General features: G+C 57.6%; 1 protein-coding gene across 3 annotated transcripts in view; it reads right to left on the bottom strand.

The window, feature by feature from the left end:
• Positions 1 to 3106: 3106 nt before the first annotated feature.
• Positions 3107 to 27888, bottom strand: part of DNAAF5 (dynein axonemal assembly factor 5) — a 49240-nt gene continuing 24458 nt past the window's right edge. The window contains exons 6-13 of one of the 3 annotated variants that reach the window (XM_023246633.2): positions 27605 to 27817; positions 22299 to 22442; positions 20864 to 21032; positions 18746 to 18893; positions 16266 to 16416; positions 14439 to 14595; positions 11862 to 12056; positions 3107 to 4145 (exon numbers count right to left, since the gene is read on the bottom strand). In XM_023246633.2, coding sequence (XP_023102401.1) covers positions 4009 to 4145; positions 11862 to 12056; positions 14439 to 14595; positions 16266 to 16416; positions 18746 to 18893; positions 20864 to 21032; positions 22299 to 22442; positions 27605 to 27817 — 1314 coding nt within the window. In that variant the 3' untranslated portion in view covers positions 3107 to 4008. Of the gene's footprint in view, positions 4146 to 11861; positions 12057 to 14438; positions 14596 to 16265; positions 16417 to 18745; positions 18894 to 19210; positions 19521 to 20863; positions 21033 to 22298; positions 22443 to 27604; positions 27818 to 27888 lie in introns of those variants that run through there. The other 2 variants (XM_023246634.2, XM_045048063.1) reach the window with 2 other exon arrangements.

Here is a 27888-nt window from a genome sequence, read left to right as displayed (position 1 = left end):
TTCCGGAGATCACGCCCTGCGTTGGGCTCTGTGCTGACAGCAGGGAGCTTGCTTGGGATTCTCCCTCTCTCTGCCCCTCCGCAGCTCACTCTCTCAAGATGAACAGACATTAAAAAAAAAATTTATTTATTCTTGAGAGACAGAGAGACAGACAGTGCAAGCAGGGGCAGGGCAGAGAGGGAGAGACAGAATCCGAAGCAGGCTCCAGGCTCCGAGCTGTCAGCACAGAGCCCGATGGGGGCTCAACCTCCCCAACTGCGAGATCATGACCTGAGCTGAAGTTGGACGCTTAACCGACTGAGCCACCCAGGCACCCCAACAAACATTTTTATAAGAAAGTAAATTCAGAGACACCAAAGGGCACAGATAGAACTCTCACGGCAGCTGTCACGCAGGTGCCCTCCCCGGAGGCCACCACCCTCACGAGTTTCTTCTGTGCCCTTCCAGAACTAGTTTATGCGCATGAGAGCAAACAGGCTAGCTCTCTCCTCTTACATACGGTTCATTCTATACAGCGTGGTTTAGTCACTACTGCACTTTATACGGGCATGTCTGGGGCTACATGTTTTATCTTGCACCAACTGCCCCTAGAGACATGCCGTGTTTTCATAGAGGCCACACAAAGGAGATTTTCAAAGCAAGTGAAGCTTGCCTTTGATTGGTGCTGTAGGTAGGGGCAGGCAGAGGAATCATCTTTGTGTAAAGAACTTTCTGAGCTTCTTAAAGTTTAGAGATGAAACTTTCATTTCAGTGAAGATTTCTTAGAGGACAAAAAACACAATAAAATAACATATTGATACGCTCTTTCGAAACTAGTTTCTGTTTTTCGAGAGACGTTGTTGGAGGGTGAAAGCGGGCGCCCGGCTGGCCCCGTTGGTGGAGCGCACGACTGTCCATCTCGGGTTGTGAGTCTGGGTCCCGCGCTGGATGTGGAGGTTACTCAAAAACAAAAGCCCAAAGAGGAAGATGAAAATAAGCTCCAGAACGAGCGGTAGTATTTGCAAGCCGTACGCGACGAAGCTCTCGTATCCACAACATCTCCTATTCAATATGAAGACCTCATTTTGAAAAAATGGGCAAGAGATTTTAAGACATACAGACAGACAGACAAGCACGTGGGAGGGGCTCCGCATCGTTAGACGTTAGGGAAATGCAGACCGAAGCCATCCCGAAGTCGCCCTCCGTGCCCGTTAGAGTGGCTCCGGTTAAAGACGCTGCCGTGTCACGTGTCGGCAGGACAGTGGTGCTGGTGGGCGGATGAGGTGGTCCCGCCGCTCCGGCTGGACGTTCTCCCCTCCTGGGCGTCCACCCCAGAGAGATGAGAGGCGTGTCCATTCGACGACGTGCACACAGTGTCCCAAGAGGCCATCTCTGTGACGGCCACCAGGTGTGGCGTAGACACAGGGCGGAACACTCCTGCTCAGCAACGAAAGGAACGAGCCGCCACCCACCGGCGCTACAACGTGGGTGCATCTTGGTTATGCCTCGGGAACGCGGGCGAGGAAGGGAAACCAGAAACACTGTGTCCACTTACGTACAGTCCCACGGAGTGCAGACTGCGGGGCAGTGACCACGGCAGATCAGAGTTGCCTGGAGGTGGGCAGAGGGGCGGGAGAGAATGCCTGCGGGTGGCGGGGAGGTTGGCGGTCTGGCCTGTGGTGGTGGTTCCGTGCGTGTACGCGTGTGTCGGGATTTCTCAAAGTGCCCACTTAAGTCTGTGCAGTGAATCGTAGGTCAGGCATCCCTCAGTGAAGCAGTAAAAAATAGCAATAAATCAGTCAACCAGGGCTACAAACACGTATCAAATATGACCTGGTAATTCTACTCAGAGGTACCCGCCCAAGAGCGATGGCCGTGAATCATCTACGCGTACCACAGAGCTCAGAGTGGTTTTATTCATAATGGCCTCAAACCTAAATGCCCATCAACAGGTGAATGGAAAACAGTAGAGTTGGGACAATTGGGTCCACAAAGCCTAAAATATTTACCCTCTGGCCCTTTCCAGAAAGAGGTGCCGATCCCTGAACCAGTGCATGAATAGATAACCTCAAAAACTATGCTAAGTGAAAAAAGCCAGACGCCTAAGACCACCTATCATATGGTCCCACGTATATGAGGCATCCGGAACACACACCACTTTGGACACAGAGCAGCTCGGTGCTTGCTGGGGCTGGGAATGTGGGCAGGGATCGGCTGCACACGGGTTTGGGTGGGTGGGGGCCCTCGCACGATACAGTGCTGAACCAGCAACGGTGGTTGGCACACAGCTCCGTAAATTACATCTCAATAATGCTGTAAACTTTCAGGGACCAGTTTTTTTCTTAATGTTTATTTTTTATTTATTTGAGAGAGAGAGGGAGAGTGCTAAAAGGGGAGGGGCAGAGAGAGAAAGAGAGACAGAGGATCCCAAGCAGGCTCTACACCGTCAGCACTGAGCCCAATGCGGGGCTTGATCCCACAAACTATGAGATCATGACCTGAACCGAAATCAAGAGTTGGACGCTTAACTGGCTGAGACCCCCAGACACCCTTCAGGGACCAAATTCTACGTGTCCCTGTCCTCGGCCACCAGCACAGGGAGGGTAGGGCTCCATGAACATTTGAGGAGTTGAGCGAAGAGTGCATAACACTTGCCAAGGACACGTCGGTTCTCAGGCACTTAGATCGCTAACCCCGTCAGCTGAGCCTGTGTGTCTTTCTCTGGACACACACCTGCTCACGTCACACCAAGTGGTACTGACTCACTGTCCTGCTGCCTCTGCACACTTCCCCTTGAAGATGTGCAGAAACAACGTCCTGCCTCTCCCTGGCGGCCGGCGTGGTTTGGATCCCGCTGCCTCTCCAGGCCCGCTTTCCCTGCCTGCGCCGCACACTCAGGCGCGCCCGCGGAGGGCCCCACGAGCTTGGCGGCCGGCCTCGTGATGGGGTTTGGAGCTCCTGCCACCTGGTGTCCAGAGAGGACACTGCACCGAGCAGTGGGAGAGCCTGGGGCCCGCCACCCAGATCTCGGGGCGGGGGTCGCCGGGAGATGAGATCTAAGGAAAAAATAAGCGATTTCTAACTATGTTGATTAACTACTAAAGCACATTAACACAGGCATACAAAATAACTGTAATAAATATTTTTAATTAAATTTTCAAACACCTAAGCATAAATGTTCATATTTGATTGTTAGAAAATACACACAGTATTTTTTTCCCTGGTAACATAAATATTTGGCTTATGGAAATAATATCCATTTAAAATAAAATTTTTTAGGCACTTGGGTGTAGAAAGTGCTAGAGAATAAAACCCCATTTTACTTTACTGCCGCTTATATGAGAGAGCTACCAAAATTACATCTGATAAAACATTGTATTTTCAACACTGTTTGCATAATGACCGAAGAAAAACACTGTTTGCATATCATGACCGAATGTATCCACTAACACTCCGAGTTCCAGGATATTTTACACGGAAAACTGTAACTGATAAAGATTTCAAGTTCCTTTTAGACTGTTCACTGTGATGCTAAGTTTTAGTAGACACAACACAAAGAAAGAACAAAATTTCTTTTTAATAACTTTTGCTTGAAAGAAAAATAATCAAGAACTTTCTCGGTGAGGCGGGCATTTACGCAAGACAGAGATACTGACCCACGAGCGTAGCAGGTGCACGTAGCTTTGAAACAAACAGGATGCTTTGGCTGCCAGGGTGAGCAGGTGCCATCTCGTTCTACTTTCAAATTACCCGCAGATTTTGGGGAGACCTGTCAACGGACTGTAATAAATGAGACATGACAGTACAGAAGCCGCTCAGCGAATGTTACTTCAGAAACTGCCGGGCCCGAGAAGGGTCTTGGGAGAATCTTGCACACCACACGTTTCCTGCAATACTCTTGCTATCAAAGTCTTGCCTGTGAGTGTCCAAGGTCGTTGACACAAAGGTGCCGTGTTGTGAGGTGGAGAGGCCCCAGCCCCGGCCCAGGGGAGGACGGGAGCTCGGGGCTCGCTCCGCGCTGGCTGCTGCTCACTGGGCGGGCGGCTGGGCCTGCAGGTGCTGTAGCAGTTGCTGGCAGAGGGCAGGAGAGCGGTGCTTGTGGATGACAGCCTCTGTCTCTCTAGCCAGGAGCTCAGGGAACAGGACACTGCCTGCTTTGAGGACCTCTGTAAAACAGCAAAACACCATTAACACGCCAGAAATAAACACGAAACCAATTCCTGTTTATGAAAAGGGACTGAGCGGCCACACGCTACCTAATGACAAAGGGTCAGATCTCCACGCGACCGACGAGCCTGTGCACGTACGTGCCTAATCGCAGAGCGCCAAACCACGTGAGGCAGGTCAATCCACACTGTGTCTAGAGACCTCCACACTCTCTGTCAGAGATGGACAGACCTGGCCAGCAGAGAACCAGCGAGGACGTGGCTTAACAACGGCACCACCCATCACTGGCTACGACGGATATGTGCAGACGACTGTCCAACGGCATCCGAATACAAGTCCTTCTCAAGCTCTTGTGGCACACTCACCAGGACAGACCACGTTCCGGGCCATGAAAAACACCGCAACAAATTAAAAAAACACCAGTCCTACGATGTCTGCTCTCAGAACACAATAGAGTTAAACCAGAAATCAATGAAAGAGACGTAAGCTGGAAAAATCCCCAAACACGTGGAGATTAAACAACACGTTTCTAAATAGCACAATAGTCAAAGAAGAAATCTCAAAAGAAACGAAACGCTATCTGAACTAAATGAAAATGAAAACACAACTTAACCCAAAATCGTAGGATGTGGCGAAAGCAGTGCCTGGAGGGGACTCACAGCATCGAGTGCCTGCGTGAGGCACGCAGAAAGATCTACAAGTCGATACTCTCCTTTACCACCTTAGGAAACTAGAAAAAGAAAGGCAAATCCAAAGTAAGCAGAAGAAAGGAAGTAAGAATTCTAAAAGCAGAAACCAATGAAGAAAATCAACAAAACCAAAAGCTGGCGTCCTCTGACCAAGTCCTGGACCGCAGATGTGATGTGACCCCGATGGGGCGGACGAACCCCTTCTCTGAAAGACACTCACACAGGAACAGACAATCTCCACAGACCTACATGGATCCAAGAAACCATCAATAATTAATAACCTCCCCAAGCAGAAAGCCCCAGCCCCAGATGGGTTCGCTGGTTCACCAAACTTTCAGGAAGAAATTACACCAACTGCCTACCATCTCTTCCAGAGGACAGAAGCTTCCGAACTCACTCTACGAGGCCAGCATGACCCGGATACAAAACCAGACAAAGACATCACAAGAAAAGGAAGCCACGGATGGTTACCTCTCATGGACACAGATGCAAAAATCCTCAACAAAATAGTAGCAAATCGAATCCAATAGTGTTTAAAAAGAATGATGCATGAAGCCCAAATGCAAGATGGTTCAATATTCCAAAATCAATTAATGTAATCCATAGCATCAATAGGCTGAAAAAGAAAATCATATGGTCACATAAATAGCATTTTGACAAACGCTGGTACCCATTCACGGTAAAAATTCTCAGCAAACTAGGAATAGAGGGGCACCTCCTCAACACAATAAAGAAAATCTATAAAAAACCTCAGAGCTAAAGTCATACTTAATGGCGAGAAACTCAAAGCTTTTCCACTAAGATCCCAAATTGCCACTCCTTTTCAACATCGTACAGGAAGTCCTACTGAGTACAATGAGAAAAAGAAGTAAAAACTAAACCAAAGGTGGTATATAAATGAAAGGAAAAAGAACAAAATAAAATAAATAGGACAGCCATTATGTGAATTTCATGTTCAAGGATAGGAAAGCTCAATATTGTCAAAATGTCAGTTCTCCCCAACTTGATCTATAGATTTAAGGCAATCACAATAAAAATGCCAGCAGGTCATTTTTCAGATACTGACTAAGTGAATGTAAAGTCCCAGAAGAGCCAACGCAACACTGAAGGAGAACGAAGTTGGAGAACTGACACATTCTGACTTTAAGAGTGTCTATAAAGCCAGAGTAGCGAAGACAGCGTGGTCCCGTTGAAGGAACAGATAGACTGACGGGCCAGGACAGAGACCCAGACGCAGACCTGGTCACCCAACAGGGCACAGAGGCTCCGTTCCAATAAACGGAACCGGGACGAGTGGGCGTCCACGTGCCGGGGGAGAAAAGAATCTAGACACAGACTTTACGTCCTTCACAAAAGCTAACTCAAGACGGATCACAGACCTAAACGTGAAACGGGGCAAAGAATGAAAAAGTACAGGACTCCTGGAAGAGAACGCAGAAGAGAACCTAGGGGACCCTGGGTGTGGCGATGACTTTTGGACACAATACCGAAGGTAAGACCCACGGAAGAAGTAACTGATGGGCTGGACGTCATTACCTTCAACACTCGTGCTCCACAAGAGGCAGCGTCGAGAGACTGAGAAGGCAAAGCCTCGGGCCGGGAGACAGTTCACAGAAGGCACGTCTGATAAAGGACTGTTATCCAGATGCACGAAGAACTCCAAACGCTCACCAACGTGAGAACAATCCAAGCAAGAAACGAGCCGAAGACCTAACGACACCCCAGCAGGGGAGAGACACAGAGCGCAGACAGGCACCGGACACGAGGCTCCACGTTGCGTGTCCTCCGGGAAACGTGGAACAAAACAGCAAGGGGACGCCACCACGCGCCTGTCGCAAGGGCCACGGCCCACAACACGTCACGGCGGACGCTGGCGAGGACGCGGAGCAGCAGGAACCCCAGGCCCTGCCGGCGGCAACGCGGAACGGGGCAGCCGCCTTGCAAGACAGGTTGGCGAGACTCGTGACAGGACTAGCACGTTCTCACCACGCGACCCCGCAATCGTGCCACTTGCTATCTACCCGAAGGAGCTTATGTGCACACATGTATTTACAGCAGCTTTGTCCGTAACTGTCCTTCAGCAGCCGGACGGGTGAATAACGGGTGGTCCGTCTGGACAGTGGATTATTCAGTGCTGAGAAGAAGTGAGCTATGAAGCCACGAAAAGACGCGGAAGCACCGTAAACGCGTTAGCAAGTGAACGAGCCGGTCTGGGAAGGCTTCATACTGTAGCACTCTGACTCTGTGACACTCTGGAAAAGGCCCAACTATGGAGATGGTAACAGACCAGTGGCTGTCGGGGTGGGAGGCTTCAGGCAGAGCACACACGGCACTGGGACTATTCTGTGTGGCTCTGGAATGGTGGGCCCGGGTCACACGTCCGTGCGCGGCCACCTAGAGAGAGCCTCACGGAACCTGGTCTCTGGGTGGTGCTGGCCTGTCAGTGTGGGTCAACAGCCGTGAGGGACAGGTGCACCGCCAGTGGGGAGGGTGATGCGTGTGGGGGGCAGCTGGTAAGTGGGAGAGTTCTGTACCTTCCTCTCAATTTAGCTGTGACCCTAAAACCACTCTAAAAAAAACCAAAGTTTTAAATAGAAAATTGTTACAGCATTTAAATCCATCGGATGTTGCTGGGTCAGCATACAATGGTCCCAGTGTAGACAAACAGAACTTAAAAATAATCTTGGAGGGGCGCCTGGGTGGCTCAGTCGGTTGAGCGTTCGGCCCAGGTCACGGTCTCACGGCGTAGTAGGTTCGAGCCCCGTGTCGGGCTCTGTGCTGGTGGGCAGGGCCTGCCTGAGGTTATCTCTCTCTCTAGCCCTCCCGAGTTTGCACTCTCTGTCTCAAAATAAATACACTTAAAAAAAAAAAAATCTTGGAGTCGTTGGTGGACCACAAAAGTCCTCCAAAATCCCCAAGGGTGATTTATGTGTGTCATTTTGGCCTTAGAAATAGCTCGTACATTAGTAGATAAACTGGCCCAGAGATATGGTCAACCCTGTCATCACACTGACTGATGCTGATTCATTCAACAAACACCTCCTGCAGGCCTGCTGTGTGCTGGGCTCCGTGGATATGGCAGGCAACAAACGTGTGTCCAGGGACCCTTCGCACTGTAGTCTGAGAGCAGCCTCTGAGAGTCAGGAGGAGGAGGGAAGCCGGGAGCAGCACGCGAGAGTCAGAAGGAGGAGGGAAAGCCAGGAGCAGCATGCAAGTGTCAGAAGGAGGAAGGAAGCCGGGAGCAGCACATGAGAGTCAGAAGGAGGAGGGAAAGCTGGGAGCAGCACACGAGAGTCAGAAGGAGGAGAAAGCGGTACATGAGAGTCAGAAGGAGGATGAAAGGTGTGAGCAGCACGTGAGTCAGAAGGAGGAGGGACAAGCACACGCGAGTCAGAAGGAAGAGGAAGGCTGGGAGCAGCACACAAGAGTCAGAAGGAGGAAGAAAGCACAGTGTTCCTGGTCACCACTACAATGGGCACGGTGGGGGGCTGGTGGGGGCTGGACTCTGGGTGGGAGGGGAGGTGGCAGGTGCCGTGGGCCGAGCACTGGAGTCATCCAAGCCATCTTGCAGGAGTGCCCTGGCAGATGCAGGCAGGGGTGGACGGAGACAAGCCGACTTAGGAGGTCATTGGACTTGGCTCCGAGGTTTCTGCCGTCAATCACAAGGAGGACGGAACGTTGCTGGTGGTAATGGGGACGTGGTGGGGGAGCAGGGTGGCCAAGCGGGGGCAGTGGCCCCGGGGGTGGCCTGAACGTTACAGCTGTTGTGCCCAGCAGACGCTCGTGTCCTCTGAGCACCTGGGTATGTGCGTATCTAGATTCTGGGGCAGACGTCTGGCCTGGACTTCGGTTTGGGGGACCCCGGCACATGGGTAGCATCTGAAGCCAGGAGAGGAGACAAGGTCACCAAGATGCCATGTGCAGAAAGAAGCAGCAGCCAGAGGGACACAAGGCAACCCAGGAGCCATGGGGGTGGTGACCAGTGGCCCCGTCGAGTATATGCAGGTGCACAAGAGTCCCGAGCAGGAGGCTCGGGCAGCAGGACAAGAATGGCTCTTGGGGGGGGGGGTGGGGTTAGGGGACACGCGGGACCAGCCGTGGGAGTGGACATGGAGGAACTTCGCCTTGTCAGTGGGACAGAAGCACCGTCATCGGTCAAGAGGTCCCCAGGCGTGAGGTGCTGAGGGGAGGCCGGCAGGGGGAGCCAGTCCTCTGGAGGGGAGGCCAGCAGGGGGGAAGACCAGTCCTCTGGAGGGGAGGCGGGGAGGGGGGAAGTCCAGTCCTCAGGAGGGGAGGCTGGCAGGGGGAGCCAGTCTTCCTCTGGAGGGGAGGCTGGCAGGGGGGGGAAGGCCAGTCCTCTGTAGGGGAGGCCGGGAGGGGGGAAGACCAGTCCTCCGGAGGGGAGGCTGGCAGGGGGGAAGGCCAGTCCTCAGGAGGGGAGGCCGGCAGGGGGAGCCAGTCCTCCGGAGGGGAGGCCGGCAGCGGGGAAGACCAGTCGTCCGGAGGGGAGGCCAGCAGGGGGAGCCGGTCTTCCAGAGGGGAAGTCCAGTCCTCCGGAGGGGAGGCCGGCAGGGGGAGCGGGTCCTCTGGAGGGGAGGCCAGCAGGGGGGAAGGCCAGTCCTCCGGAGGGGAGGCCGGCAGGGGGAGCCGGTCCTCTGGAGGGGAGACTGGCAGGGGGGAAGGCCGGTCCTTCGGAGGGGAGGCCGGGAGGGGGGAAGTCCAGTCCTCCGGAGGGGAGGCCGGCAGGGGGGAAGACCAGTCGTCCGGAGGGGAGGCCAGCAGGGGGAGCCGGTCTTCCAGAGGGGAAGGCCAGTCCTCCGGAGGGGAGGCTGGCAGGGGGGAAGGCCGGTCCTTCGGAGGGGAGGCCGGGAGGGGGGAAGTCCAGTCCTCCGGAGGGGAGGCCGGCAGGGGGGAAGGCCAGTCTTCCAGGAGACGTGCCTGGTCTGCTGGAGCAGAGCAACTGGGGCGTTTGGAGCTCAGGACTCTAAACACGGCCGGCTGGCCGCCGGGACAGCAAGGGCGGGACGTGCTAAGAGCTGGCGTCGCATGAGCACCCAGGTTAGGGTGCACGCCGAGGTCAGGGTGCAGGAGCAGAGGAGCAGAGTGGTCGGCCTGCCCCAACGTCTCTGCCACTTCGAGTCCCGCCAGCTCTGGCAGGCAGAGGACACTCGCACAGGGTACACGCCGGTCCCCTGGGCCCTGGACCCCTGGCCTCCGCAGCAACCAGGCTACAGGCCAGGGAAGATGGACACAGCTGTTCTCTCTCTCGCCGGCGGGGGCGGTGGGGGTGGGGGGGAGCAGAGAGGAGAGCGAGGTGGGGTCTGCGAGGACCCGGCCAAGCGGCCGGACCCAGCCCACGCACTGGGAACGGCCGCGGAGCCAGCCCGACACTGCCAGCGCCCGCCCGACACTGCCCAGCTGTCGCCCACACCCGCTGGGGACGGCCCTCAGGGGTCTGGGAGTCAAAACTGTGTCCGGGACTCCCCCGGACAAGGCCGCCGACTCGCTGCGCGACACAAAGCAGGGCGGGCAGCTGTAGGGTCAGTGAACCTTCTGCTGCCAAGTACCCTCAAGAATGTCCTCGATAAAGCAGTCAAGATTCTTCCGTTAGATCAGTTCTCAGGCAGCCCAGCTGAGTCGTGATCATCTCACCGACTTGACACTGTCTGCCTTTCACCTGGAACGTCCAGCTCGTTAACGTTCAACGAGACTGCAGCGGAGACTGCACCCGGTCTGTCTGTCTCCGGTTGGCCGTGTCTCTGTGTTCTTCCTGGCCTCCTTTCTTGACTTCCTTTGGGTTATTGGAGTATCGCTGGGAATTCCATTCAAATCTACTTCTTGGCACAACACTGTTCGTGCTGCTCTGGGGACGACACCCGATGTCCCTGCTCTGCGGCATCTGCCGTCGGAGTGTCCTGCGTGGTGGGGCGGGGGCACGGCGGGGTGTGCCTGGGCCCCCAGGACGCCGCTTCCACGACAGCACGAAGACTCAGGTTCCTCGCACTTGGGTACCAGGCAGGACACCGTCTCAAAAACGAACAGAGTGACGGTACTTGTGGCCAACGAGAAGATTTAAGCTTTCAAGCGGAAACCACAATCACGGTAACTTGTTTCCAACGCCGTCAGCTGAACGGCTTCCTGCAACTTTTCTTCCCGAGACTTTTCTGAGCTCGATGCCGACAAACGTGACTTCTGGACACGGCCTGACAAAACGGCAACGTGCAGGACCGACCAACAAGCGAGAACGTAGCCGGAGTCAACCCCGCTGGACCCTGGAACGACCGCCTGGGCAGGTCGGGGCGGTATGAAGGCATCTCTGTGGTTACACACAACGGGTACCCCCGCCTCCGACAGCGTACCTGTCCGGGGCCAGGTTCCTTCACACGCTTCCCTGGACCACACGCACCACGGTCAAGAACGCGGAAGCCGCAAACGCCCAGCTGCTTCTACCAAGACGTGCGGAAAGGTAAAGCGACGCTCCTCTGTCTGCGTGTTATTGTCTTAGAAAATACGTCTTCCAGGGGCACCTGGGGCTCTGTCGGTTCGGCTTCCGACTTTGGCTCAGGTCATGTTCTCACGGTTCGTGGGTTCAAGCCCTGCATTGGGCTCTGTGCTGACAACTCAGAAGCTGGAACCTGCTTTGGATTCGGGGTCTCCCTCTCTCTCTACTCCCTCCCCCGTGCCAGCTCTCTTTCTCAAAGAAAGACACTAAAGAAATAGACACTAAAAAAGTTTTAAAAAGAAGAAGAAAACCTATGTTTCATAACCACACATTATGTTAATATATGATGGATTTATAGTCATTCTAAACAAATTAATAGACACCTAAGATTTTTCTCCACTGTAACTTCTACCGCGGTAAGTTTCGAGGGCTGTAACCCACCAGGAGGCCAGTCCACAGAGGCCCTGAGGCCGTGGCCCTGCCCCCCGCCCTCATGTGGCCAGCCCATGACTCGGCTGTGAGAAGCCGCGTCCACGCTCTGGGGACAGCCTTCATGATGCAGCACACGTGGTGGAGACTCCTACCTAAAACCGCATCCTGGACAGTGCCGTCCGGGTCATCGAGGTACACGAGGAGCTCTCTGTACAGGAACTGAATGTGGCTCTGGTAGCAGGACTTCACGTCGTCGTCGCTTCTGACACACGCCAGCCACGTGACCAAGGCGGAGGTGGCCGCGAGCCTCACTTCGTGGGAGACGTCGTCCAGACGCTTCAGGAGCTCTGGAGGAAGGGCCGGATGGGACAGTGAGACAGAGGCCGGCACAGACGGAGCACTGGAGCTTCCAGAGTGGGGACCTGACCCCACCCCTGGGGCACTCGCCCTCGGGCCATGGTAAACCCATCCTGTGGGGAGACTGGTGCTCGCGTGCCAGGGGCTGGGGGCGGCTCCCAGTGTGCCGGACCCCTTGACCGCACTGGCCACAGGGTGGACCCTGGGCCGGGTGGGAGGAGGGGTGGGCAGGCCTGAGCTGCTCTCCCTGTCTCACCTGCCAGGTGCCCCGGGCTCTCTGTGGCTCCAAGATGCTCCGTCTGTCACCATGGGCATCACACCCTGGCTGCCCGTCCCCTGGATGTACACACCGCCCTCCCAACTGGGCTCTAGGGACAGAGCTCGTGCCCCAGCGACATGATCGCCACCACCTGTATCAGTTGTTTCTGCTGAGCTCTGAGCCAGACCACTCGGCTGCTGAAAACAGGAACCACCTCTCCAGTTAGCAGAAACTCACCGTTCACCGGTGAGGTTTTTATCAAATGTTTACTTTTCTCCCCCAAACTGTGAGAAATCCCTGGCCCTGTGGCCGGGTGTCTCTGGAGACTCAGCAGTCGCTGGGGCACTCCGTGAGCAGGGCAAGAGGTAGCCGGGGGCAGGGAGCAGGGCTGCAGCCCCAGGTGGTGGGAGGCCCGGCCCCCGGAAGTGAGCAGGCAGGGCTGTGGGCTCGTGGCACTGTGGCCTCCTGCCGGGCACTAGCTCATGGCAGAAGGGTTTTCCTAAGGGTCTGGGCCTCACCCAGTCCTGGGACGGTGGCCTGGCGGGCACACCACCACCCGAGTCCCGCAGGGACTCCTCCCACGTCCTCACTCCCTCCGGCTCAGGCCGACTCTGGCATGGCGTGTTTTCCTCTGACGGTAATTCCCGAGTTTTAAGAAGTGGCCTGGAAATTCACTTTTGTGATTGGGGTCAGCCGTCACGTGCAACTGTGGGCTTGGAACAAAGGGTGGCTCTCTTGGGGCCCGTGCTGGGTGCACATGCAGCCTCCATACGACAGACCTCGGGGCGTCCTGCCCTCTGGAAACACATCGCCACCCAGGGCCCTGAACTGGTCCCGAGAAAGGAGCCCGCGAGGAAATCCTTTTGCATGAAAACAACCCCCAAAGCCCAGATATGTGTAATCTTTTCGCTGGCTCTTTTTAGATGTGAGCAAAATCCCAACGGACTCTGACAGTCACCAACTGACTTGGCACAAACAGAACTGTAAGGGTCGCCGGGAGGAATACGGTGTTTGTTGTCACAAAAGTAAACACAAAAAGTGAAAAGAAACTTGCAAGAACGCGTGAGAAAGGGGACTTCAACTCTGCATTTCAGCAGGCGGCTTCCGGCTCAGCATCAAGATGCACCACCTGCAGTTCCGGAATATTCTGAGCCACCACCTCTGCCGGTATCAGCCGTCCATCCCTCCCCCCGGAGCTGGGAGCGCTGGAGCCCCTCTCCCCGCAGACGCGTGTCTTCCTCTCACGGCGTCCCGAGTGGACTCCGCTCACGAATCCCGTCCCCACCACGCTCCGTCTTGTGCACCCAGTGGCTCCAGCTCTGAACTTCAGGGACTTTTCATTTTTGGGACTTCTGAAAACCACCTTTTAGGAATCACTACATCAGCTAAACGCTGCGGCACAGAGGACAGCCCAGTGCGGCTATGATGGGCCGTGGAGACCAGCCACAGGTGCGCCCACAGACGCTGCACGCCCCACCTGAGGCTGACCGCCCCCCTCCTCCTCCTCCTCCTCCTCTTCCTCCTCCACCTCCCCTACCTCTTCCTCCTCCTCTTCTTCCTCCACAGGACCCTCCCTCCAGTTGGCGTGCACAAGCCTAGAGCGTCTGCCGGGCTCCTTCTTATCTGCAGCTTCGTCCCGTTTGCGTTTTTGTCTGAGCTCTGAGCTGGGCTCTAGAACATCTATCCCTGCAGCGTTGGGATCCTTGTTCTCCTCCTCAACGCGGTTTTCTCTGTGTTCTTAGGAATCCTCTGCGTTTGCTACTCTGCTCGGGGCCGGGGTGGGGGTTGTTCCTCTGCTTCTGATCTGGGACTCGCCCGGTGCTGAGGCTCCAAAGAGGCGGAGACGCGGGACGGAAGGCACGGCTGCCGCAGAAGCTCTTGCCGCGCCCGTCCTCGCACCCTGGCCTGGCTGCAGCGCCTGCTCTGGGGTGGGGGTGCGGGGCCCCACTGCCTGGGCACGGGCCGCCTGCCTCGCTCTCTGTTCAGTGACGGCTCACCGGTCACGGCTGCATCTGGACTCCTGGCCCCAGGCCGACCAGAAGTCCAAGTACCAGCTTCCATCTCCCTCTAGAAGAAACAGACCCACACAGTTCGGGAAAGAAAAGCATCGTACCAGGATAAACCTTGATGAGCTTGTCGGCATCAGCCACACCACCGGAGGTCTTTAGAAATGTGTTGATGATTTGGCACGAAATTAATCGAGTCATCTGGGAATCTTCTTCCAGGGAGGTTAGAATCTGCGGCATCAGTGTCTCCTGAACTTTCCGGATCTGTAATCGGAAGACAGAGGAGGGTCCTGATCGGCTCTGTCCCGGAGGTGACAGCGCTGGTCCCTCTCTGTGCACACGCTGCCCATGATGGAAGGAGCTTGGCTCTCGTACAGATATAAAGGAGTCTGGAATGTTTTTAAGATTTTTATATGAGAACTCAAACCTTGATTTTAAAATCTAGATGACTTAGGGCGCCTGGGGGGCTCAGTCGGTTAAGCGTCCGACTTCGACTTCAGTTCGTGTCACGATCTCGTGGTTTTCAAGTTCAAGCCCCACGTCGGGCTCTGTGCTGACAGCTCAGAGCCTGGAGCCTGCTTCTGATGCTGTGTCTCCCTCTCTCTCTGCCCCTCCCCTGCTCGCATTTCTGTCTCTCTCTCTCAAAAATAAATAAACACTAAAAAAGAAATAAAATCTAGATGAACAGTTGAACAGTTTTGTTTAACTTGGTCAGTGGACAAGCCCATCGCTCACAAAGCCGTGGAGACAAGCCTACAGCCTGCTCCTTGCTAGCGTGGCTACATGTTGTGTCCATACAATTTGGGGGACGTTTTAACTCAAATCATGGTGGTTCACGTTTGCAACAACGTGGATGGAACCAGACATATCATGCTAAGCCAAATAAGGCAGTCAGAGAAAGACAAGTATCACACGATTTCACTCGTGTGGAATTTAAAAAACAAATGAACATAGAAGAAGGGAAGGAAAAATAAGATAAAAACAGAGAGGGAGGCAAACTGTAAGAGACTCTTAAATACAGAGAACAAACTGAGGGTTGCTGGCGGGGTGTTGGGTGGGGGGATGGGCTAAATGGGCGAAGGGACGTTAAAGAGGGCACTCGTTGGGATGAACACCGGGTGCGATACGTAAGTGATAAATCGCTAAGTTCTATTCCTGAAATCACTATTACGCTACATGTTAACTACTTGGATTTAAGTTTAAATAAATCAGTAAAACAAAACCTACTTTATTTTTTTATATATTTATTTTTTTTTCAACGTTTATTTATTTTTGGGACAGAGAGAGACAGAGCATGAACGGGGGAAGGGCAGAGAGAGAGGGAGACACAGAATCAGAAACAGGCTCCAGGCTCTGAGCCATCAGCCCAGAGCCCGACGCGGGACTCGAACTCACGGACCGCGAGATCGTGACCTGGCTGAAGTCGGACGCTTAACCGACTGCCCCACCCAGGCGCCCCACAAAACCTACTTTAAAAAAACTCATGGCAGTTCAGTGGACCAGGAGGTGGAGCTCACACACTAGATGAACACCTGGCCGGATGCCTGCAGACCTGGGGCCGAGCGCAGAGCAACAGCAAGGCCTTCCGACAGCTGCCCCTCGCCCCCCGTTTCCCTGATCCCGTTGCGCAGGTGGAGTAACAGTAGCGCAGAAACCCCGAGATCGGCCAAGCTCAGGGAGAGTTCTGTGCATATGTTCTCTGCATACGTTCTCTGCTCCGTAAAGAGCCACGTTCAATACATATCAATACATACACCTAACGGCAGCCCCAGCTGATCAAAACAAAATGCTACGGGTCACGATGGCCGGTGGTGCCCTGCCCTCGCCCGCGGCCCCAGGCTCCCTCCCCTGTCGGTTTCGGAAAGCAGTGTCTGGCGGCTACACGTGTGTGTCCCCACCCCCCGCCCCCCGGCAGGTGTCCCTGGGAGCCCCACCTGCTCGTCCGACAGGACCTCACTGCTGATGAGCGCCCAGAGGCAGGACACGGCTGCCGTGCGGATGGCTGCAGCCGTCTTCCCTGCGTGCCACTGCAGATTGGGGACCAAGATGTCCTTCGTCACAGTGTCGAGGTAGTGGTGAAAATGCCTGGGGTGGACACATGAGATAGCAGGTGAAGGCGAGCGCGCGGGGCAGAGGGGAGCCGGAATAGGAGGACGGCTGCCTCCCTGGGACGGGAGCCCTCCCTGCAGGGGAGAGGGGGCCGGGGGGAGAGCCAGCGGCCTTCCCAGCTCCTGCTGGCCTCTGCTGGGCCTGCAGCCTCCAGAGCACCCCCCCGCCCCCGCAGGGGTGAGGCTGTGGGGGCCCCACCCATCTCTGCTGGGCTCTAAAAGAGGAGACGTGAGGTCACCGGGCACATTGACCAGGCCAGCAAAGTCATCTGCACGTGTGGCCATCCTATGCACGCACACCCGACACCCCCCCCGTGGGCACGCTCCCCTCTGCACCCAGGGCCCGAGCGCCACGGTCACAGAGATGTGGACGTTCCTGCCAGCAGTCTGGGCACTTGGTCTGGATGTAAACTCACACATCCTGCTGTGCCGGGCGGCTCGTGCTGCGGAGCCACACTCTGAGCACCCCGTTGAGAGGCACCCAGAGAAAAGCCCGAGCATCCTCACGAATCCCACTGCGCTGCCACCATTAGACCGAAACACGTTTGCTTGAACGAGTAATTCATCAACTTATTTCCGAACCTTATTCCAAAGTGTATTTCAAAGGTGGCTCACGTCTCAAATACCAGCTGTTCTGGAATACCGAAAAGGTGTAGTAGCCTCCAAGGCGAGGCCAGAGCTGCGTGGTACCGAGGCTCTCCCTGCACCCTGCCCTCCGGCCTCTGCTTCTGTCCCTCTCTGCTGCCTGGATCCTCACTCAGGGACTGTCCCTTCTGGGGAAGGCTCCACCTGCTTGCTTCCAGCAGGGGGCATCCAAGAGCCAGAGATGTAGGTACGCGGCAAATCTGGTTCTGGACTTGCACACACACGCACACACATGCTCGCTCACACACACACGCACACACTCACACAGTTAGGTTTTTAACGTGCTTTAATTTTTACACAAAGGGCTGCTATTTCCCGCAAAATGATTTACAAGGGGGCTCTGTGGAAAGACCCAACAGTCCTGTCCTCTGAGGCGTCAGGTGAAGTGGCTGGAAAAGCGAGGACCACTTGCTGGCCAGGCTGCCGCTCTGCCGTGGGAGACAGGCAGCGACCCAGGGCCTGACTTTGCGGAGCAGCTCCATTGCGCAAAGCAAGGTCCCCGCTGGGGTCTGAAGACAGACCTCCTACCGCTGCTGGCTCCCCTCCCCCAGTCCCCAGTCGACTCGAGGAGCGGGCAGAGCCCAGGTGGTGGCCAGCAAGGTCTGTCGCGTCTCCACAGACGCCCTGGGGAGCAGAGGCCACAGGATTGGGGGTGCAGGGACCACCAAGAGCAATAACCAAACCCAGGACAGGTGGGGGCCGGCACCAAGGGCCCACGCTGGGGGCGCTCTGTGGAGGGAGCAACCCGTCCATGGAGGGTCCCCAAAACAGCACCTCCTCAAACTGAGGAGCCCGACTTGGCGCTTCAGTAGGACATCGTGAGGCCAAGGACTCAGGGCAGCCGATCAGCGCCCGTGTTCGGCCACCTCGGCCTCAGGTCGGGACCCGCGGGCGGCCGGCGAACACGTTCTGGCAGAAGAGGGTTGGCAGTGCATCCCCAGGGCTCCCCGTGCCCGGGGGCTTGTTGAGGCCCCTCGCGAGGTCGTGGGGGAGCACAGGCTGTGAGGCGCCAGCTGGCCCGCGCCCTTGCGGCTTATCCACGGGAAGCTCCCCTGCCGGGAGGCCTGCGGGCCAACATCGTCTCTTTATGGCCCTTGTAAGCTGGAAGCTTGGGCAGAGGAGCAGCAGACAGGATTCCCTGCCCGCGGATGGGCCAGCAGAGCCCGGGGAGAGGAGGAGCCCCAGGGAAAGGTCCCAGCACACTCGTGACATGGCAGGACGTGCTCCTTCTGAGGGGACAGGATCCCCACATGCCTTACCGCCCACCCAGCCGCTGGGGGCCTGGGGGCGAGGTGCACCCACGCGGCGCCCGACCAGCCAGGGTCTGCCGCCGGCCCGTCATGGGTTTGCTGCCCTAAGTCCTTGCTGGCAACAGGGTTTTCCTCACGCTTTAGCCACTAATGGCGATTCAGCCCATTCTCTGTTAGGTTTCACAGGTACCAAAGGCATTTAAAACTGAGAATAGCTAACGTATAAACCATTAACAGTTAATGTTCCCTACAACCTCTTCGTTCGATGGAATTTTAATGGCCACGTGGAAACGACGTAGACTTCGTGTCTGTCCGGGCGGGTGCTCGCTCCCGCGGCCAGCGCCAGAGCCCGGGGTGACCCCAGCTCCCACCTGAGAGCACCCGCAGAGGCTGGAGGCCGGGCACACCTACCCCTGGGAGTCGACTGTCTGCTTTGCGCTCAGCAGCACCCGCGACAGGGAGGAGAAGAGCCGCAGGCGCATCTGCGGGTCCCGGGCGGGCTGGAGGCAGCTCCTGAGGACGGGCACCAGGTGGGGGAGCACTTCTCCCAGCGCCGGGCCTGGAAAACACACAGCTCACGGTTCCCACGGCTCCTGCTCGTGGGACGACGCAGCCCCCACCCCGCCGCCGGGTCGGCGCCGGGTGCCGGGGAGGGGCCGTGGGCACAGGGGCGGTTATGGCCCGTCCACCACCTTCCTCTCCTTTCTGGATCGAGGGTGTCCCTGTAAAAGCAAACACTTAACCCCCAAATCGTGCTAATTGTTCAATACGGCGACTTTCTATTTCCTCATGTTTTCCCAGATTCTTAAGAAAAAAAATGTTACAGTCAAGCAACACTTTAAAGATCAACCAAGGTAAATTATTCAGAACACGTACGGTGTTTAATATTTGCCCCTACACTCGGCAGCCACCGCCCTTCCCGAGCTGCTGCTGGACAGGTGCCTGCGCGGCTTCCCCGGGACCGCGGGCCTCACACACGGGCAACGAGCCTTAGTATCTGGAAGGGCATCGAGTCGTGATTGGAATAAAGAGTCCCCGGGGTGCAGACACGCGCTCGGGTTGCACGGACCCGGGTCACGGAGCGCCCTCCCCTCCAGGCGGGCCCTCTCCCAGCCACCCTGCTCACGATGCGCTTGCTCGTCCCACGGCAAGGCCCAGATGCACTGTTGCACACTCGGCGTCAAAGCTGCAAGACGGAAACGCAAGGCCGCGCATTAATCCGAGGGCAGGTGTGGGTCTGGGGGAGAAAGAGAAACAAAGGCAGGAGGAGGACGTGGCCCAGGGGCAGGACACTGCCAGCACCGGTGGGCACCGGGTCTGCTCACACCCTCTGGGGTTTGTTTTCCTTGGAGATCGCACGGAAGACGGAGCCCCAGACCTCTCACCGCAGGAGGAGGGAGCGATCTTCCGGGAAGAGACCCCGGTCTCCCGAGGCCGCGTTTTCACGGAAGACAGAGTGCAGGAGCGAGAGGAGAGAGGGGTTTCAGGGAGCATCTTCCGGCCCCTCCTATAAAGACACTTTCCGCTCACGTGCATCACTGTCCCCTCATTGCTATCCAGGCACCAAACGCCGTTTTGAACAAGTCCGGTCTGTTGAACACGCTCCATAAAAACAAAGTCTCCTCCAGACAGCAGGGTGTCTGTCACGGCTGACGGCGTAACGAGACACGTAAACGGGAGCGTCCTATGGGAAGAACGCCGACACCGAACAGACCCGGGGGCGCAGCGGCGTGCTCTCAGTGGGACGGCGCCGCGTGGGGTGCGGGCACCTGGCGATGAACGCCGCCCGAGCACAGCGCGTGTGAAGCAGGACGCTTCCGGACACAGGACAGAGAAACACGCCATCGACACTCTGAGAAAGCACTTGGAAAAGCGCACCGAGGCCGCGTCCCCTCTTCCTGATTGGCCGGCCTCAAGGGTGCACAGGTTTTCGGTTCCGGAGCCTTGGGACGCGGCCTCTGGCCGTTTTCTAAGCTGGGGAGGGAGCTGCCGTTCAGAGTCTAAGATCTTTTTTTTTTTTTTTTTTTTAAGACTCATCTTTTAAAATGAAATCTGTCCGGTGAGACCTCTACGGACGTCCCGAGGCAGGGAGAAGGCACGGGTCTGAGCATAAGCTCTGCCTAAGGGACGTTCTTTCACCCACCCCACGGCCCGGCGGGGAAGGGCCTGAAGACACTGGACCGCAGAGGCCCACGCCACGCGTGAGGCTCTGCAGGGACACTGTGGACTGTGCGAAGAACACACTGCGCCCAAGGCCATGATAAGCACGCCTCCGAGGCTTAACGTAAACACCGTATGCCTGGCAGACTTTCTTTTCTTTACGTTTTTGTTTACTTCGGGGGGGAGGGGCAGAGAGAGAGACACACACACAAACACACACAAGCCGAAGCAGCTCCAGGCTCTGAGCTGTCAGCACAGACCCCGATGTGGGGCTCGAACTCACAAACTGTGAGATCATGACCTGAGCCACCCAGGTGCCCCTGCCGGGCAGACTTTCAAGGGCCACATTACACAGTTTCGGGAGCTCACCTGCGTGGTTGACCACCACGACGAACTGCAGAAGCTCTGATGAGTGGATGGTCCAGTCGTGGTGCGACGCGGCCAGCCACTCCACGAGGGGGCCCGCGTGCTCCCGGTACAGATCCTGGCGTCCGTCGATGTCCTGTGCCGTGGCCAGCGCGTCCATGGTCTCCCGGACCTGGAAATGCGAGTCACTGGCTGGGGAAACCCCACTCCTAAGGCTCAAAAGCCCAGGGGAGACCAATCGTCATCATCAGAGAGCGCTCTGTCACACGACGGGCTAGGATGACCCGGCCGACCGCGAGCGCTCCACCTCCACCGTGGAGGACGCGCGACACGACAGAGCCCCTGGAGCGCCCGCGGGGGCTAGGACTGCAGGGGCCCGTCTGACGGCTACTGTTCACTCTGGGTTGGCGCCATCTGGACGACAAAGAACAGACTTGCATTTATGAGAGATTCAGCCGCCGTGCCCCCAGGCTGCACAAGGCTTCTCCTGGGGTCCTCAGGCCCCCTGCGGTGGGAGAGCTCGATCTGTGAGGAACAAGGGCACCTGGGGGCTGCAGGGCACTGAACTGAGGGACATAAACTATGCTTGCCCGAGGCCACCCTGTGACCAGGCCTTCCGGTGGTGACAGTGATGACAGAGGTGACAGCAGGCCAGGGGATAGGAGATGGGCCGGCAGCCACCTCCCAGCAGCCTGTGCCTACAACCTGGCGGCTGCTCGGTTTCCTTCCCGTGGGTCCCAGGCACGTGGATTCGGCTCTTGCTAGTGTGTGTGGCTTTAAGGTGACAAGCCGCCTGCTGAGGTATGTGCCCTTTGGAAAAGTGGAAAGGTTGTCTTTAAATGAAAGAAAACAAAGTTCAGATGCCCAAGAAAGGAAGGGGAGGGCGGGGGGCTTCCCGGACACGGGGCCTGTGGCTTTGTGAGCCTTCCCGGCACGCCTCCTCCATAGGTGAGCCCCAGAGATCTGTGCACGGCTGTAGGAGGAAGACACACCCCCCAAAAGGTCCCTGGAGCCCAAGGGGAACTGGACGTCAGTAGAGCATTTAAAGCCTAGACCCAGAGCTGAGAGAACAGAAGTAGTTCTGTAAAGCTGGCCTGTGATTAAACAGGACACACGATGCTATTTTCTCTCTAGACGGTCAGTCACCTACGTGTTTACCACAGACGGGAGGCGAGGTTACACGTGTCCGTCTGTCTGTCTGCAGCTGTCACCCCTGAGACACAACGACAGGCGGCAGTTGGAGGGAATCTGAAATTCCCTGCGTCCCCGAGGCTGCCTCACGAGCAACTCGTCCCACACGCCCTTCCACGCTTCCGGTCAGCCGAGCCAGGCAAGCCCGAGGCTTCCGATTCCACGGCAGGATTTGTGGATGGTGGTCCCACCTGCTCAGGGCCGAGCACCCTCCTCAGCATAAGCTCCGTCCCCCGCGCAGCCTCACCTTGTCGCCGAGGCCTGTGGCACCCCAGAGCGCCTCTATGGTCACCAGCACCTCCAAGAGCTGTAAGCTGCACTGTCCGCAGTCTTCGCGGCACACGGAGACCAGAGTCCGCACGCACAGCAGCAGGTGCTCCCCGTAAAGGTGCTGCCAGGAGAGCAGGGAGCACCTGAGCCAGCTCTCCCCCGGCCTGTGTGCTCCTGCCCCCTGCCGCGCCCCCAGGGCCCCCCTGCACCCCCAGCCCCGGTTCCCTCCCCGCTGCCCTTCTGCCCCCCAGCCCCCTCCCCTTCTGCCCCCTCCAGCTCCTGTCTCCCCCTGCCCAGCACCCAGCCACAGGACACAGCACACTCTGGCCGCAGATTAGAACACACGGACCATAAGGAGGGCATTCCTCGACGGGAAAACTTTATGGCGTTCTTTTCCAGGGGAAACTGAACACAGCCCCGGAAAGAAACGCTTAACGGTCTCTGAGTTACGCTTAAAGAAGTTCTCATGCGTCAGCAACACATCCCCTAGAATTCACAAGGGAAACGGATCTGCTTGCAAACACCCAGCCCCCACCAACCTGCCCCCAAAGGTAAGAGAAACAGCGGAGGGAGGTGGACACACAGCAGAGTCTGAGCCCACGGCCGCTGAGGCTGTGTGGGGGCGCACAGGGTTCATTCTGCTCTTCTGCTGCTGTGTGTTTCCGAGTCTTCCCATGCTACCGTTTTAATAAAAAGAAAGAAATTCCGTGGCTCAGGAAGTGCTTCCTGGTGGCCGGGGAGACAAGGGGATGCCTCCGCTGGTCCGTCCAGCCGCTCCCCTCCTGGCCTCCCAGCCTCGTCATCTGTGGGCCAGGAGCGAGTGTCCACGTGTGCTTCTAGTGCGTCCCTCCACACGTCTGCTTCACGCATTTCACGAGGGGCAGGAAGGACAGGGTCGCGGTCACGGAGCAGCGCACAGAACACGGAAGCGTGCTCACCGTGCCGCTGGCGGGGGTGGGTCCAGAGTCCCTTCTGGGGCCCTGGGGCTCATGCACAAGTGACGTAAGCCACCAAAGTTTAAACAGATCTCACACGGGATCACAGAGGAGTGTGATCTGTGCACGCGGCTCGGGAGCAGGACAGGACGAGGCCTTGAGGGCTGGGCGTCCAGCTACCCCGAGAAGCCAGGCGGGTGACTTTGCTCAAATCCTCACGTGCCCTACAGCCCAATTCCTCTGGTCCTGGACTGAGAGTAAATGAGTTTCTGAGCACGTGAGTTCAGCGAATTTTTTCGTTGTAAATATTCACCAAGGGAGACAGCGAGAGACAGCGCGTGCGAGACAGGGGAGGAGCAGAGAGAGCGAGCGAGCGAGAATCCCAAGCAAGTTCTGTGTTGTCGCGCAGAGCCTGACTCGGGGCTCGACCCCCTGAACCTGAGCTGAAATCAAGAGTCGGGCGTCTACCCGACTGAGCCCCGCAGGCCGCCCTCAGCTAACTTCTGAAGTGACCTGGACCAGATGCTTCGGGAGCGATTCCGGGAGGAGGAAGCTCCCTTCTGGAGGCGCGAGCTGTTCCATTCTGGGTGGTCTTGAGGCTGCGACTCCCGTGCCAGTGAGGAGTCACGTTCCCAGGGGCGCCGTCGGAGAACGGTCCCCACCTACCTGCCCCCCAGAGGCGGAAAGGGCGCAGGCCGCACACGGACACCCAAAGTCATGTTTTAGCCTCTGCTCCTGAAGGTGTCACCTGAGGCCTCCGACTTTACTGCGAGAAAGTGCCCGGGGCTGACGTTTCGGTAACGGCACGACGCCCCCGCACCCCGGGTCTCCGCTGGTCCAACAGACCGCTGACTTCTCTTTATGCCATCAGACAATTTCCTCACCTGGAGCTCCTGTCACAAAGCAAACATTTCAAACGGAAGGATCCGATCCCTGGGCCCGGGCCCGGCCCCGGCCAGACCACGCACCTGCCGCGGGTCCTCCGACTCACCCTCCCCCCCCTCCCCCCCCAGGCCCCACTCCTGGACGGACACGATCGTGTCCACCCCTCGGCTGGCTCTCGGGAAACAGCCGCCTGGGGACGTCTGCGGGAAGCACGTGCCGTGTGTCCTGGGTCACCACAGGAGCACGAGACCCTCCCCGCCTGGGGCTGGGGGCGACAGGGCTGCGTCCACGAGCGAAGGGGAGGAAGGCGGCTGGGTCTCCCCTGCGGCTGGAGCGCGTCCAGAGGGACACTCGGCGCCACGGCACTTCCTCCGCGAGGCATCTGTGTACAAACGTCATTGCAGAAACGCCTCCTCGAAAAAGCTGGACGCTTAATCCAATCCGCGTGGGTTAAGGGACTGGTTTTCCCGTGGACGACACTGAGGCGTGAAGGTCGTATCTTCCCTGCCGTAAAACGTGGAAGATCTGTGTTTGAACACCTGTGCGGGGGCGCCTGGGGGGCTCGGTTGGTTGAGGGTCCGACTTCGCTCCGGTCTCGAGGTCGGTGACCCCGAGCCCCGCACTGGGCTCTGCACCCTCTCTCCGCCCCTCGCTCATGCACGCCCTCTTTCTCGCTCTCAAAACAGATAAATAAAACGCTAACGAAAAACAGAAAAATAAACATCTATGCTCCTTCTCAAACTTAATTTTCTGGAAGGAGAAAAGCTTCTGGCTCACACATCTATAGAGGAGTCAGAACCGTTTCCAGACCCGCCTGCAAACACGTGCACAATTCACGTGGATTTGCTGACTCTGTGAAAACCAGGTTTGGGAAGAGGTGAATCGTCCTAGAAGCACCAAAAGCCGGTGGAGCAGCTCACGGCCACCTCCCGCCGACACAGCCCCGCTCCCTCCGTTTAGACGGCCTTGCACGTGGATGTTTGTCTGAGCCCAGACCACCTTGTCACCTGGGAGCGAGGCGGGGAAGGGGCCGCGAGGACCAGATGAGCCCGCGCAGAGCACCCTGGTGGCCGTGCGGAAGGCGTGGCCGGGCCCCAACCCCCCCGAGCGCCCCGAGCGGGGTCCCCAGGCCGGCCAGGCCCTTGTCCACACAGAGGAGAGGGAGGGCAGCACCCAGGGCTGGGGACACAGGGCTGAAAGCCTGTCACCGCCGCACACAAAGTCCTCATTTTTTCTCAACGGGAAACGATTACGAATCATTCCACACGGCTAGGCCCGAGCGCCCAGACCGCGTCGGGAGCAGAGGGAGCGGACGCCGTCACTGCTTCCCAGCGCGTTAGTAAAACATCCAGGGACGCGAGCAACGCCCCGGCTCCTGGGGACGGGCTGCGGGCCACGGCGGGGCGGGGGGAGGTGCCCCCATGCCTGGCCCCGCGGCCGTCCCCGGCGTGGACGTGTCCCGCTCCGTGCTGCCCCCCCCCCCCCCAGAGGCCTCTGGGTAGATGGGAGGAGGCCAGCGTGCACTTTCAACATGTCTTTTTAAAAACGTTTATTTTCGAGAAAAGGAGGAAGAGTGAAAATGGGGGAGGCGGGAAAGAGAGGGAGATGCAGAATCCATGGCAGGATCCAGGCTCCGAGCCGTCAGCACAGAGCCTGACGTGGGGCCTGAACCCACGAACCTCGAGATCGTGACCTGGGCGGAAGTCAGCCGCCCGACCAACCGAGCCACCCACGTACCCCCCTCCCCCCACAACGTGTTTAGTTTTACCATAACAGGCTACCGACTGGACAGAGCGGAACGTGACAGTGGGCACAAGAGTCCCCAGACCCTGGCTGCCACTGTCAGGCGGAAGCGTCTGACGGCTGGAACCTGACGTCATAACCATCCGCAGCAGTGCATGCCGGGACCTCATCTGATAACAATCTGCGGCGGTGCGTCCGGCCCGGCTATAACCATTCGTGGCAGTACATCCGGGACCTGACGTCATAACCATCGTCATAACCGGCGATGCGTGCTGGGACCTCATCTGATACCCATCCGCGGGGTTGCGTCACGGCACCTGATGCAATAACCACCCGTGGTGGTGCGTGCCAGAACCTCAATTGATAACCATCCGCGGCGGTACGTCCGGCCCTGACGTCATAACCATCCGCGGCGGTGCGTGCTGAGAGCTCATCTGATAACCATCCGCGGCGGTGCGTCCGGCCTGGCTGTAACCATTCGTGGCAGTACATCCGGGACCTGACGTCATAACCATCCGCGGCGATACGTGCTGGGACCTCATCTGATAACCATCTGTGACGGTGTTTCCGGTACCTCATCTGATAACCATCCATAGGGATTCGTGACGGCACCTGATACAATAACCACCCGTGGTGGTGCGTGCCGAGACCTCAATTGACAACCACCCGCGGCGGTACGTCCGGCCCTGACGTCATAACCATCCGCGGCGGTGCGTGGTGAGAGCTCATCTGATAACCATCCGCGGCGGTGCGTCCGGCCCGGCTATAACCATTCGTGGCAGTACATCCGGGACCTGACATCATAACGATCTGCGCGGCGATGCGTGTTGGGAACCTATCTGATAACCATCCGCGGCGGAGCGTGCCGAGGGCCTAATCTGATAACCATCCGCGGGCCTAATCTGATAACCATCCGCGGGGATGCGTCCGGACCTGACGTCATAGCCATCTGCGGCGTGCGTGCCGGAACCTCACATGGTAACCACCCACAGCTGTGCTTCCGGCCCTGACGTAATAATCATCTGCGATGGTGTGTGCTGAGACCTGACGCAACAACCATCTGCGACAGTACATCCGGCCCCTGACATAATAACCACCCGCGGCAGTGCGCCCGAGACCTGACGTAATAAACTAGCCGCGGCGGTCTGTGCTGGGACTTAACGCAATAACCACCTGAGGCGCTGCATCTCGGTCCTGACATCATAACCATCCGCAGCAGTGCATCCGGGACCTGACGCAGGAACCACCCGCGGCGGTGCGTGCTAGGACGTCGTCTGATGACCGTCCGCGGGGGTGCGCCCGTCCCTAAGGTCATAACCGTCCCTAAGGTCATAACCATCCGCGGCGGTGCGTGCCGGCACCTCACATGATAACCATCCGCAGCGGTGCGTCCGGCCCCCACGTAATAATCTGGGCAGTGTGTTCTAAAGCATGACGCAATAACCATCCGCGGCAGTACATCCGGGACCTGACGCAGAAACCATCCGCGGTGGTGCGTCCTGGCACCTGACACAGTAACCCCCCCATGGCGGTGCGTCCTGGAACCTGACGTCATAACCATCTGCGGGGATGCATCCCGGCCGTGACGTTATAACCAGCCGCGGCACTGCTTCCGGAACCGGATCTAATAGCCGTCCGCGGCGATGCGTGGACAGTGTCGGCAGGGGGCGCTGTCCACCCCTCACGACGCGCTCCACCCGCCTCCCTTCCTACAACTTACATTTTCAGAGCCTTGACAGATGTGGGGCCGGGCCAGCTCCGTAGCGATGAGCGTCAGGTGCGGCCGGAGGGCCTCCCTAGGGCAGCCTCTGACGATGGACGCAAGGATCAGGAGGCCCGAGGGGGAGGGCGACTTCTTCAGCGCGGGCAGAACCAGCTTCAGAAACACCTCCGGGCTGACGAACGCCCCGACCAGCTCGGCAGATCGGGTGCACTGTGCGAGGAGAAGAGCCTCTGGCGGGCTGCTCCCGGCCCTCCCGCGGCTCCCTGCAGGCCTCCCGGCCC

This window comes from Felis catus, chromosome E3 (assembly GCF_018350175.1).
Source record: "Felis catus isolate Fca126 chromosome E3, F.catus_Fca126_mat1.0, whole genome shotgun sequence".
NCBI classification, from domain to species: Eukaryota; Metazoa; Chordata; class Mammalia; order Carnivora; family Felidae; genus Felis; species Felis catus.
This window is presented reverse-complemented; position numbering and strand designations above follow the sequence as displayed.